We start from the raw sequence: 14,239 nt of genomic DNA, 5'->3' as shown, positions 1-14,239 counted from the left end.
ACCCAAATTGTACACAGAAAATCCCAGAAGTAAGAAAATTATTTTTAACTCTCACATTAGCAAAATATGTAGAAGTCATCCATGCCCACGTACATTTTTGAAACTTTCTCCTACATCTAAATCATAAAGTTAATATACACTTAGCACATGTATTCATCTGAAGGCATGAGTTAAAAGCTCTCAGAAACAATTGAAGTTAATTGGATTGTTCCCATTTGTCTACATTAAATACCCTGCATTTACAGTTCAGTTAATAATCCCTTAGCTAAAGAGCTGGAATGAATCTGTCTAACATTACCAAACTTTATTGAATCCACAATGCTAACAAACTAACACCTTACAGGAAAATTATGAATTTAAACTTTTGCCTCCTACTGTGGAAACTATTCGTTATTGGCAGCTGAAGTGAAAACAGGGACTGAGATTGCTTTTGGTTGTGGACCAAACAGTACAAACAATCTTTGCTGCCCTGTAGGAACAGGCCATTCACTGTCTGTTACAGGAGTAATTTTCACTGTCCTCAGTTGTTTTGGTGGTTTGATAGTCTAAACTATAGTCCTGGTGCCAGTAGTTTGCTGTACTTGCTGTAGGCATTCATTCTGCTCAGCAGGATGGAGCTCGGATCACTGCGATATTTTATTCACTAACTTTGGTTGACTTGGGACAGGACTGTTTGCTCAAATAGTCTCAGAAATATTTCTCATGGTTTTTTTTTTTTTTTTTACTTTCTGAACAGAACATACCAGGGCCTACTCTTAAACAAACCAACCTTAACAATTATGACTGAAGAGTTAAAATGGTTATAAAGTAACTGCTGTATGTGTAGATGTTGCAAAGTGCCACATTTAATTTAGTGAGCGATTTTGTTACCAAAAGGACCCATGGATGAAACCTTGGACCATCGTTATAATTTAGTAGTGTGTGCTGTTTATTTCAATTATCTATATTTGTTAGGGAAAAGAAAGTATGTTTTAGCCCACTAGGGTTGGACTCTTATTAAAGGGAAGCACAGCTCAGTATAAAACCCCTGGTAACTATGCTCATACTGTGATCCTAAGCAAGCTGATTTCTGAGAAGGAAAATAAATAAAAATAGAAGAGTATTTTTTGTCCAATGCTGAGAAATGTTATGCTTTTATCTGCTCTGCATTTTGTTGCTTTCCTCCAGAGAGTGGGGTTATTGTCAGCAGACAAAGAATTAGAAATGTCATATTGTCCCAAACCTGTCAACTCTCACCTAAGTGGCTGCTATGAAAATGGAAGCAAGGGCTACTCTGACATTTTGCTCTTAAATTTGCTATGCTTTTTGTAAATAATATATTGCAGTTCTAGACCTGACATTTTTTAGATCTGTTTTATTTTGATGATCATTTTCTATTCACCAGCTTCTGTGTTAAGCTATTCAATTATTAAACAGTAAGCATGAAGGCAAAGTTTCGAACCTAGAAGGGTTTCGAGCCTTCTGTCCATATAGGAGTTGACAGTAACTGTGTAAATATGTGGTCTCAAGTATCACTGCCTGTCTGTGAGTTCTGTTAGATTAGAAATGATGTGCTGATTTCCTTTCATGCTCCATTCAGTATAAAGATTTTATCTATTCATTTGGGAATCCTTAATATAACTTGCAGAGCAAGTCAAATGTAGTTTCAAAACAAGTACCATGCTAACACTGAAAACATGTCAAAATTAAAATGATTTTTCTTATGACAAGTATTTGATCCCACTAATCTTCAAGTGCTGGCTGTGCTGTTCTTGTTTTGTGACTGCTCCATTGCTGGGATGTTTTGAGCTTTCCTGCTTAAAATTATGCTCTTCTAAAAATACAGTATGTAAATATGGAAAATAAGTGAGGCCAGGCACTTTTCTTCTGACAGGTTTTTACATAAATGATGTCCCCTCAGCTCTCCCATCACCATTTCTCAGAGCTGTGCACTTGGATCCTGTCAAAAGGTGCGGTAATGAGAGCAGATATAATTATGTTTCTAAAAGCTGGTGACCACAGTCCAAATTAAATGGTCTTTAAAGGATGCTTTGAAAGCCTTGGATAGTGGAGAAACATTTGACTTGAAGTATCTTTATTCTTTTTAAGATCCAAGTTAATGGAAAGACTGTGGTTCTGAGCACTAGGTTATTGGTATCAATATTAATTTCTTTAATGTGTTTCAATTTCAGTAATGCTCAGAGCTTCAAAACCATAGGAGGAAACCTCTGTGTTAAAAAGGAACATAGGAGAGCCTGCTTGTCTATATGTCTGTATACATATGTATTTATATAGCCATATCTAACTAAAAGAAAATCACCCACCTTCTGCCCTTGAGATTGCAAGAGACCAACAAGGAACAATTTAAGTACCAGCATCAGCATTAGATTGGGAAGTTCTGGCCAAAGCTGAAGGCAAGCCTTTACATTTAATGACAGAGGGTGCAGTTCTGCCTAATTTAGCCTGCTGTGAACGACTTGAATGACTCAGAATACACAACGTCCACCTCAGTTTCTCGCTGTAGAATCAGATTTTCTTTAATAAAATGTGCCAAGAAGTGCAGTGATTCAGAGTTAATAGGAAAGAATTGAAAAACTGATCAACAAGGTGCTTTGCCTCTAAACTCCCTGCCCCTCTGTCTGCTGTTTGTGAGGAGAGGGCTGGATTGCAGTCAGCTGCACAACACGAAATGTTCTCCCCTTTACCACTTTCCTGAAGGAATTCAGCTGTGTGAGATAGCTGGGGTTAAGTTCAACTAATAGTGGGTCATTCAGAAAATTGAGAAAATAAGACTTGCATGTTATTTATGATCTCTGTGGTATTCAGGAGTGTGGATTTCTAGGTGGTAAAATACTGCACAGGTTGCAGTGAATTACATGCAGCCCAAAGCATGTTGCTTAAAACCAGATGACATGAAGTACATTGGGAAGAGGGGTGGGAAAACTTATTTCATTCCAAACTCTATATGAAAATATTATGCACAATTAACTTCATTTTCTCTGTAATGTTCAATTACATGGTTACATGAAGACCATTTTGCTCTGCTATTTGGGCTATGAAACCGGGCCTCGAGAGAGCTGGACTGTATGCTCAGCTGTGCCATAAACAAAACCATATAGCTGCTGTAACACCAGCCCCTGCAGTTAGCAGAATTAGTCAGGAAGAAGGTTTTTCCAGCAGCAGGCAGAGTGACAGTGCCTGTCCCTAGCAAAGGTAATTACTTGTGCAGGAATCCCAAAGCGATGTCACCTGCCTAGACTGCTCTTCTGGGATCCAGAGAGAGATATTTAGGGGCAAGATTAAAAAGGTTATTTGTCCAGTTGTTGTTTGGGGCTGAGAACAGAAGAATGCTTTCTGATAACTTATCTTAATGCTTTAGATGACCTGTCTGAATCAAAAGAACACAGAACCCTAACAAAAGTAGGAAAAAAAGAAAACAAACCTTACCAGTCCTTCTAAATTGATGGCAATTTCTTCAGCTGTGTCTCTTTGTATGTCCTTATAGGAAGGATGCACTTACTGCATCCTGACTTGCACTGTTGTTAGAATAACACCAGAGAGATCTTCAAGGGAAAGTGAAGATTAATGTTGATATGTTAATGACAATTTCAAATCTTCAATTTGGAACTGAAAATTTGGATCTTAAACTTACAAATCTTTAGTTCTATTGCATGAGCTAAATTTGATCAATCTTTATAAGTTTGTGATCTAAAACAAGTTCATATCTTCTTTAAAATTAGGAAGAAATTTGATTATGAGAGTTGTAGAAAATGAATGTAGCATTTTATTTGTATGCACACAGACTAAGAAACAATGCATTTAGAAAAAAGAAAATTTAATTTCATCTCAGAGCTTTGGTACGTTCAAGAGATTGAAATTCTATTTGTTGATTAGATTTATCCACAGAATATCTGAGGGAACTTCAAAATTTGGGATACCCATTCCTATTTATCTTTTACTCCTGAGTTGACCTCCTGGCCCAGATGCAAATAGGAGCAGTTCTGTTAATGGTAGTGGATCTATCTTAATATTATTGGATTTAGCCTGTTGACTTCAGAGAACTTACTCAGAGACTTAAAGTTAAGCATGTTCATAAGTCTTCATTAGGATCTGGATTGTAGTCATTACCTGTAGAGAGAATGAATTGATTCATGATCTCAATGCTCAGGTGGTGGCACAGCTGTGTAATGTTGCATTCAATTCATTGCAGCAGTGTGTCACCCTGGAATATGAGTATCTGTAAAACAACATGAATTATTAATGCAAATAAAATGTTAAAAGCTGTGAGAACTTGTGATATAAGCACGTGAGGTGGCACTGGAGTCGTAAATGCTGATGTTAATGTCACTACAGCAGCTTACAACTTTCCTTTTCCATGTCTGCTACCTGCCCATCCCTCACCTCTGGAGCATTCCAGCTTTGGTGTTCCTGGCTAAAGGCATGAGCTTTGTTTCTCTGTGCCAACCTTGGCCACCAGGGCCTTGGTCCATTTGAAGCATCCTTTTTCTCGTGTATACTTCTGATGGGCGGGACAACCACTCCTTCATCCTAAGTGTCTGTTCTATTCCTTACTTTTATTGGACAGAAAATAAGTGAATGAATTTCACTCTTCTTTCCCCTTTCTAATATATTTTTTTTCCATTGACTAAAACAGAATTTGGAGTAGCTCAGGAGCTATATTGTGTAGAGTAATGATCATGTTTTTGGCTCTCCCACTGAAAAACTTCTTCCTTGTCCTACCTATACTCTATGCATGAACTGTGTGTCCATTCCAACCCTGTCAGGATTAGCAGGCAGCTCACCTGGGATATTGAACTGGCATCCCCAGAGCTGAACTTTGCTGTGTGGATGGGCCCCAGCTCACCCAGCAACCTGTACTTATCCTGCCTACTTTTCCAGTAATGCTGCATGACTCCATGTAAGGCACATCATGTAACCAAAAGGCTCTAGAAATGGAATTGGATTTTTAGAGTGACCTATTTCAACAGGAATGTGATTTAATGAGGGCATGAAATGAAGCTTCATTTGGGCTGCTCTCCACAGGACACATGAGCGTAAAGTGCCTTCGCCTCTGACAATACATAGAATTTCAGGCTGCATCTAAAATGGGAAGCAGAGGAGTGAAACTCTCCCTACATTCCCAGATTCTAATCTCATTTAAATTCACACATATCTAGCATGCAGTAATGAAACTCCTTCAGATTTAAGGAAAATCGAGATCCAACCAGTGTGATTAATCTTGTGAATAAAAAGGTTTGGGATTAGACATTCTTTCTGTGTGACACTTCAGCAATATGCTGTTATAAAAGGCACAGCAGGAGTTAGTCTTGAAGTGTCAGAATAGCTTCTTTAGTGACAAAGCATTTATACATGTAAATTTTCAAAGAAACTTGGCAACCCTTTTGTGGGTTCAATTTGTACCTGTCATTCACTTGCAGATGCAAATTTAAGTTACTTGCAGCTCTAATTACAGGACTTGATTGTCATCACAAATCAGGTAGTGAGATGTGAAACGACTGAGGTTTGTGCCATCATTTGTTGTTATAACATGAGTGCAAATGTTATCATCAAAAAGCAAAGTCGACCAGGGCTTTGCCTTGCTGATAAGTAGGAATATTACAAATAAGTGCAATATGGAAATAAAAGGAATTTAAGGAGGGGAGGAGGAAGGAATAACAAGGAAAGGAGGGAACAAGTAGTGAAAGCCAGATGGTAATAAGGGAAATAAAAAGTAGATTGTTTTGTCTGATGCAACAAAGTATGATAATAGAGATTTTTTTTTTCCCTGTTAATTGTTTCTTAAGACTTAGCTGCCATTAGCACCTACCAAATCTCTCTACTGTGAGGAATCCTAGTTCTTTTATATTTGCTGGGAGCTTTCTAATTTTCAAGTGAAAGAAGATGATCTTAGAAAATTATTCATCAGCTAACTATTATGCTGTAACTTTCCAGTTTGTCATTACATTTATAAGAAAAATTATTATATAGCTATGTTTTAATTTCATCATAAAAGAATTTGATTTTTCTTCACTGAAAATGTTGAGGTGTGAAGATTGTTAATTATAACTCTTCATCAATTTCTTCTATTAAAACCAGGAGATAGGTACAACATGCTATTGTGTCTCAGCCAGCATCTGCTAGACTATGATAATTCACCATTTATAGTTGGAGAATATGTTGCATAAAAGTGATGGTAGAAATAACAAAGAATTGGTTATTTTATATTCGGAACTGAAGGTAGGGCCTAAAAAGGTGAGGTGATTTCACTTTGTAGATTTTCAATGCTCAATTAAGAAATGGGCTAATGAAGAAGAAATAACAATAGCTGAATGGGGGCACTTACCTAAGTTTGAAGGTAAATATGTAATTGTATTTAACTTGTGGACTATCAGATTCAATGGTGTTGTAACCTGCTTAGTGAATTTTTCTCCATGTAGTATTTCAGCAGTCAGCCCTAGTCTCATCTCTTTCCCTTTTCATTGAGCAGACACCTTACCTCAAAGAATAATTATTACTATGGTGATTTCTAAATTACTAGATCCATGGAGTCTACTTAACCTAATGGAAAAGGTCCTTTTTTTTCTCTCCCACTTTTCTCATTACTGAAGGAGAACATTTTGGCCTGAACAATGGCTGTATACATGAGCACAGATTTATTAAGTTTAGAGGATTTGTACTGTTGTTTTACAAAATGGTGTCAACTTGCAGCATGACTTTATTTTATGATGAATAGCTTTCCCAGGCCAAAAAGCTAATGACATCCAGAGCTTCCATGCCTCTCACACTCCTGCGGTCCAAAAGGCCACAGATAATTTCTGCCGAATCAAGCCCATAAAGAGAGAATTGATAATCAGCTTTAATGTATTTGGGAGCTAAAGTACCTTAGTCCTTCATCAAAGGGAATGATAAAAACCAGAATTAATATGGCTGGATTTAATTATTTCTGAGTGCATAATTACTCTTTAGCTAACTGGACAGAAGGTATGTTATTTCTCTTATTTTGAGCAGAGGAAAGGCATCTGCAAGCATACAGTAGTCACTACAGAGATTTAAAAATGCATCATGTTAGCTCCTTAGCATTGATTGCAATACAAATAGAATAAATATTTGAATAATAATTTAAATAATGTGAGAACTATTTTTAAATTAAATGAGCATACAGTTCGTTAGGAGTTCCTCCTGCACGTAGCGTTCTTTTAGTTTTCATGGCAAGACTATTCTTTGCCTTTAGGAAACATAAAATGCAGTAATCACTTTTCCCCTTTTTAAAGTGACTTAGGGGTCTACTTTCCCATTAGCATTAATGAGAGTTATGGGTATGCACCAACATGAGACTAAATGAGACTAAACCTTAGAGAGTCTTTTGATAAGTAAATCATCTTTGCATCAGCATTTTAGAGGCTTTAGTATCCTCTTTTCCCCCCATTAGTTATGGTACCTGATTACTTTGTTGGCATTTAATATTTATTACATAAACTTTAGCTAAAATTTCAGCCAGCACAGAAAGCCAGTGTATCTATTTGAAGGCTTGTGTCTTAGACATAGTAAAATGGTCTTTTTGTAATGGACCTCCATTTTTGTAAGTGAAATGGTCAAAGAGGAGGATTAATTTGGCCTTCACAAAAGGTGAAGAGAAACTACAGTAGAACAACAGTGAACAGTAACTGTGGACAAAAGACTTTTGGCAATCATAACTCTGTAAAATATATATTCTTTTTTGTTCCATTGGCTCCTAGTCCATCATGTCTTAGTATCAGTATTCTTAAAATTAGTTTCTGTTACCTGAAAAGAATATTAAAATGATGGAAGAACCCTAAAGAATCATATATTGAATAAGCAGTGCTAAAGAAATAAATCTAGTTGAGGGATACATTTAATTTACAAAATCATAAACTATCTGTGGAATATTAATTGAAAGCTGCAGAAAATATCTGAAAATTATACACCTACTAAGCAATTTCGGTTTTGATTTATTTTTACTTAAAAAGGCTATTGCCGCTACATTTTGTAGGATCTTGCCATAAGATTTTATTTTGTTTATCTGCTGGTGATTTCAGTGTGTTTTCCTGTGTGAGGACTCAAAACATCAATCTTTCTTTATGATCATACAGACACAGCGATGCTGTTAGTCAGTGTAATCATTTATCTGGAGAATCAGAAGCAAAAACCATTTCTTACTGATTTTAAAATGAGAGTTATTGCTGAAATGGATAGAATTCTAATCCAGAGCTTCTCTTAATACTATTTCCACGATTTCAGAAAGTGTCTTGAAACGGGCAACAGAGAATATAAACAGTAAAGCTCAGAGTTCTGCCTCCTCTTTGAGTACTCCAGGCTGAACCACTTGCTGTTGCCATATTTCATTTTAGACAGTCCTGTGCACAGAGGGTCCTGAGCTGATGTTTCTTTTAGGGATTGCCCAGCAATTTAAAAATATAAATTAAGTTTCATAGCATCCCTATGTGTATAGATAAAGTATAGGTAACAGGTGAGGAGTTTCATGTCTGGTGCATGAGCACCAAACTCTTTTAGTTTCTTGGACTCAAAGAGCATGATAACTCCAAGAAACAGAAAACCTGTCTGAAGAGGTAATGAATGTGGTCCATTATGTTGCAGATTGGAGCGAATCTGTGGCAGAAATAATCTTTCATCTCTTTCTTAACACAATGCTGTGAGTGGTGTCTGGTGGGTCTGCCACGTGACTCCACCACGTGTGAGTCCTCCTGCTCAGGGGATGGGGCAAGCAGAGCCCTTGTATTGTGAAATAGATCTATGGCCGTATTAAAAAGAATGTTTAATTTATGACAACTTAAAAATAGGTCAGCCCCTTTGCAAAAGGAATTGTCAAGCGCTGGAACAGGCTGCCCAGGGAAGTGGTTGAGTCACCGTCCCTGGAGGTATTTAAAAGATGTGTAAATGTGGCAGTTGGGGACTTGGTTTTGTGGTGGACTTGGCAATGCTGGGTTATTGATGGTACTCAGCCTTAAGAGTCTTTTTCAACCTAAACAATTCTATGATTATAAGGAAGATGGTCTAATTTTTTTTTTAAATATTTTTCATAGAACCTCAGAAGTGTGTAAATATGAAGATTACCCAGGTTATTTTTTAAGCTAGCCCATTATGCTTCACCATATTGTAAAATCAGAGGTGGTATGAGATCAGACATTTGCATTGGGATGGTTGATACAGTGTGTAATTGTGGCTGAGATCTGGAACCATGATCTACACAAAATACCTCACGAAGGCCAGCTATTAAAAAAAAAATGTAACGTTCATTGTCTTAGTTTCATCCAGAAAATAAATTTCCCCTTTCTGCACAAATTTTTTGGAGAAATGTGTGCTGTTTGCCTTTCCAGATGTTACTTTGGTCCTTTCTGGTGACCTTTAAAATTTAAAAGATAAGAAGTCATTAAAAATGTGTATATGTGTGTATATGTATATATATCTCCTTGCCTGTGTCTGGCTCTCCTTTCTTAAGTACGTAGCTCTTATAGTTCTCAAGTTCATTCACCCTGCTGAAAACCTACCGTGAAATTATTGTTATTCTTTGCATACATCTTTGATTTTTCTAATTTAATTTTTTTAGAAGTAATGTTGCTATGGTATGAGAATGATGGGCAGTGAGACATTTGAATGTGTGTGTTTGGATAGGGACACATTATCCAGATACCATATATTGTAAAGATTATATTTAAGGCTTGTATTAGGAAAATAGTGTTGCATCACTGAGGTTTTCTACTAAAGAGAGTGATTGTTGCGGGTGTGACTGTAAAAATACTCCTGTTTAATTTATGATGTATAATTCTAGTGTTCTGTGTTTAGAATGAGTTTAAAACTATACTTCTGACTGATGCAGCAATTAAGGTATTCAATAATATGGTCCAGTTCCTACATTCACAGCTAAAGTTTCGTGGTACTTCATGGGATTTTTTCTTTTTCTCAAATCCATGCACCTGGTAAAAACATTTTATGATTTTTTTTTTAAAAATGCATCACTCAAATACATGGTATTTTGCCTATAAATGACGAGTTTAATGCTGAATGACTAATATCCTGTAAAATAACAGAGACAGAGAGAGCTTTTTAAATACACGTTTTAATACTCTGCAGTGCTTAGATTCAATGCATGTCTCTTGCCTACATCTACTGCAAATATCAACACATACTGTTCATCTCTTTTTTGTTGTTGTTTTTGTCTATTGCTATTTTATGCATGAGGAAGTTCTTGTTTTCTACTCTGTGCTTGGCTGGCTTTTTCTTTTTAGTTGTTACTTAGCCCTGTGTTCGTACTGATTGCTTTCTCGCATGCAAATTACAGAATGTCATGGAAATGAGAGAGCTCTGAAAAAAAAGGAAAGATAATGCTGAGTTCCAATTGTCTTTTGTTTGTGTGTAAGTGTGTAAAATATATGATGTGGAAATATTTTCAGAACGGCCTTTGACTATCCTTCTGATGCATATTTTTATTACTCAGTAAAGAAGTGGGAGTTTTTCCCACTGGAAAATATGATTAATCTATTAATACTTTTTAATGATAAAGGTGTTGGGCACAGAAGATTTGTGTCTCATCATCCTTTTATGGGGATAAGGAATTATAAAACTGTCTTGCCCAAGCTAAAACTTCAATTCTACATTCAATACAATTTTTGTATACTGTGCATGAAACCCTGGCCCCATTGAAATCAATGGCAAAAGTCATTGCCTTCAGTTGGTCTAGGATTTCACTCTTGTTTCTGGTTTGCAAGTGGATTTTCATGTTTCTTTACAAATATCTCAGGAGGCAGTCAAAGGTTTCAAGGGTATCTATGGTTCTATTTAAAAGAAAATATAATGAGAGTGTCAAAAAATTAAGTCAAACCTGTGCTTATCTTTATAAAGCATGAGCTTAAATGGTTGAATTGAAAATGTGAATTAGCATTTCACAAAAAATATTGTTTTAACTAACTGTCAAGACATTTATTAACCACCTTATTGCATCAAATGCAAGAGGTAATTTGGCAGTTCTTGTCTCCACTGTTCCTAATAACAGCAGCAGGAAAAAAAACAATTAAATGAAGTAGATAAATATAGTTTATGGCGGGGTATGCTTTTAGTAAACAAGCTTTGATTCTTCATTTAAAAACAATAAAACACTGGGCACTCTTTGATTCTTGTGCTAGATGTTTCAAATAGCTATACCCCCTGGGAAGGTTTTGCTGTAATGTTTGAAAAACGTAATGAAAGATTGGTTGTTATTAACTAAGATTTCCCTCCCTGCAAATGTTTTTCTTGAAACGTCCATGGGAATTTAATATTCACTGTTTTTTTCCTCAGTCTTGTATATTCTTGAATTGTCTTTTTTCCTCCATTTTCTCCGTTCTTAATCCTAGGTCCCCTTACAAAGAAACAGACAGATGATTTAGGTGATAATGACGGTGCTGAAGATGAAGGTATTTTTTGCCGCCAAACTGATTTGCATGACAAGGATCCCTGAAAATCTTTTTTCTCCCCTCTTTTTTTGACTTCTTGTCTTCTTTTGAAGAGTTTTTTTTTTAATTCCCATTTTTGATGTGTTTTGTCTTCTTGCTTGTTGTTATACATATATATTTTTAATTTTTTAAAAGAAAGAATGTTGTTAAGTTCTACGTTTTGATACAAAACAGTAACAATATTTAAAAAGGATGGTTTTTTGTTTTCTTGAAATGGACTTTTGATATGTTGCATCCCACCTTTTGACTGAATTTTGTCCATACTATTTAAACTAACACTCTTTTAAAGTTTCTCTGTACACCTTTTTGCATGTTTTCTAACCCTATGTATTTCACCGAGTACAAAGATGTTTCTTTTTTTCACTGACTGATCTCAGTTTGATAAACATATACAATGTTGTCTTTATAAAAAGAAAAATACAGAAAATTCTTAAAAAGTGTCTCTTAAGCAACTGAATTTCCCCAAATGGAAACCCTTCCGAATTTAAACTGCCATGAAATAATACAAATAAATGAAAGGCTACCCCACCTCCCTACAGAAGGGAGGTAGCTGTAGAGGCAAGCAATATTGGCTGTTGGTGAGGCTCTGTGGAGCTAAACTAAAATTTACAAAAAAATCTGATCCCTTCTGTTTTCTACAAGCATACAGAGATGCCTATCTGCTTGAGCTGACCCTTAGAAAACCCTATTACCAAGTAAAATCAAAACTTTGAAATGTCAAGCATATTATTCTGTTCATAAATTATGTCTGCTAATCATAAAGCAATGCAGATTTGATATTTTTTCAGGGCTATGAAAATGGTAACAAGGGGCTATTTTCTTGAACGGTCTCATCCCTTCAAGTAGATGTGCTTCAAAATTCTGAATCTTAAACACATACTTTGTATGTTTTATGGTCAATGAGTAAAACAAATTACCATATAGGACTGGTAGAGTTGCTGCTTGCTTCTCACAATCTGGGTGGGGGGGAATAGGCCAGCTACTAAAATGAAATTTAACTTGTAATCTGAAAAGCTTTTAATTAAGAAGTTTTTCATCACATGGAACATTAACCATTTAACTTAAACAGAAACATATAGTCTTACCACAAAGGATGAAGGAAGGCAAATACGAGCATTTAATTTCTTGCCCAATAACTGAACAGAGACTCAAAAATAAACCCACAATTTTACAAATGCCTGATTTATGATCCTCTACTCAATGTGTATGTTAAGCATATGAATGAAAGTGCACCAGCTGGCCCAAGATTTGCAAGGTTTGATTATTTTAATAGTTGAAAGTCTCCTTTGAAAGGTCTTGTGTGCAGTGGTTTAACCCAGCAGACACCCAGCCGCTCAATCTCTCCTCTCCAGTTGAATGGGGGAGAGAACTGGGGAAAGAAATAAAAAAGTGAAATTATTAATTGAGATAAAGGCAGTTTAATAGGACAGAAATGAAATGAAAACAATAGTAATAATAATGATAAAAGAATGAGAATAAACAAAACACGTGATGCACAATGTAATTGCTCCCACACACTGACTGATGCCCAGCATTTCCCAAACAGCAACCTCTGGACAGCTTTCCAATAGTTTATATGCTGAATATGATGCCATAGGGTATGGAATATCCCTTTGGACTGTTTGAATGAGCTGTCCTGGCTGTGTCCCATCCTAACTTCTTATGCCCCTACTTGCTGGTGGGGTGAGAAGCTGAAAAGTCCTTGACTTAGTGTAAGGGTGTTATCAACATTATTCTCATCCTAAGTGCAAAACCCAGCACTATACCAGTACTAGGAAGAAAATTAACTCTATCCCAGCTGAAATCAGGGCACGTATTATTCAGAGATAATTTAAGATAATTCAGATCCTCTTAGCTTTATGAGGCCAAGACAATTTTACATTAGTTCATGACATAATATTGCAAGGGATATTCTTGTGAATTCTCCAAGATCCGTGACATTGAATTAGAAACTGTAAAAGTTACTTTGTCTTGTTTTAACAATATATTTTAAGAAAGCATTTGAAACTTGGGTTATTCACCCAGTGGGCCTTAATAGCTCTCCTAAATTGCTGTATAATTGCCAAGACAAATGCTAATGGCTTAACGTTTGTTGAGTCCTTCTCTGCTTAGACACACTTAAAAGAGACTACTCAGTTTGCTGAAATTCAGCAGAGAGTGGTAGCTGTCAGAAAGTGGTTTAGTACTTAGGATCAGAGTAGGGATCTCAGAGAACAAGTGTCCATGTCAGAGAAAACCTGTCTCCCACGTTGACAATTGTAGGAGAGAGAAGAAGGGCTGTAAGAACACAGCAGTCAAACTACAAGGGAAGAAACACATTTACAACACTAATAAATCTCTGTAATTTATAGGACTGGGATTAATTTTCTCTGGTGTATAAGTGACAGTTTTGTTCTCCTTTCCATGCCAATAGAAAAATACAGGCAGTAATTAGGCTTTTACTGCTTTCGAGAGGCACACAGAGACAGGGCAAATTTAAATTTTTATGATCAGTAGACACTAAAGGTTGCTGGGATGTCTGCTAGGTCGGTAGAAGCCCTGTCTGCTGAGACCCTGCATTTCCCAAAGGAGGAGTAGTATCAGATATCCCACATTTTGTGAACCTGCTCTTCTGCATTGAAACTCTAGCACTTGTTGCACATGCAGAACTGAAGAGTTCCAAAACTTAGTCATATGTATTTGGGTATGAGTAGCAGGAAAGAGAGAGGCAAAGCAAAAGGTCACCTTAGCTGTCTAATTTTCTGCTAACCTGTCTGTCAAACCCTTCACCTTTTGCACTATGGTAGATTTTA

The 14,239-nt window shown here is 36.3% G+C and overlaps 1 protein-coding gene across 7 annotated transcripts in view; it reads left to right on the top strand.

Moving 5' to 3' along the window:
• Positions 1–14,239, top strand: part of NLGN1 (neuroligin 1) — a 386,277-nt gene that overhangs the window by 168,635 nt on the left and 203,403 nt on the right. For 5 of the 7 annotated variants that reach the window (XM_027685596.1, XM_027685599.1, XM_027685598.1 and 2 more), the window contains one exon: positions 11,349–11,408. The exons of the other annotated variants lie outside the window; for them this stretch is intronic. In XM_027685596.1, the coding sequence (XP_027541397.1) occupies positions 11,349–11,408 (60 nt within the window). The remainder of the gene's footprint in view (positions 1–11,348; positions 11,409–14,239) is intronic. 7 annotated transcript variants of the gene reach the window in all.

The sequence above is a fragment of the Neopelma chrysocephalum genome, unplaced genomic scaffold (genome assembly GCF_003984885.1).
Source record: "Neopelma chrysocephalum unplaced genomic scaffold, ASM398488v2 Primary Assembly neopelma1_69, whole genome shotgun sequence".
Taxonomy (NCBI): Eukaryota; Metazoa; Chordata; class Aves; order Passeriformes; family Pipridae; genus Neopelma; species Neopelma chrysocephalum.
The sequence above is the reverse complement of the archived record's forward strand: the minus strand, read 5'-3'. Positions and strand labels throughout refer to the sequence as shown.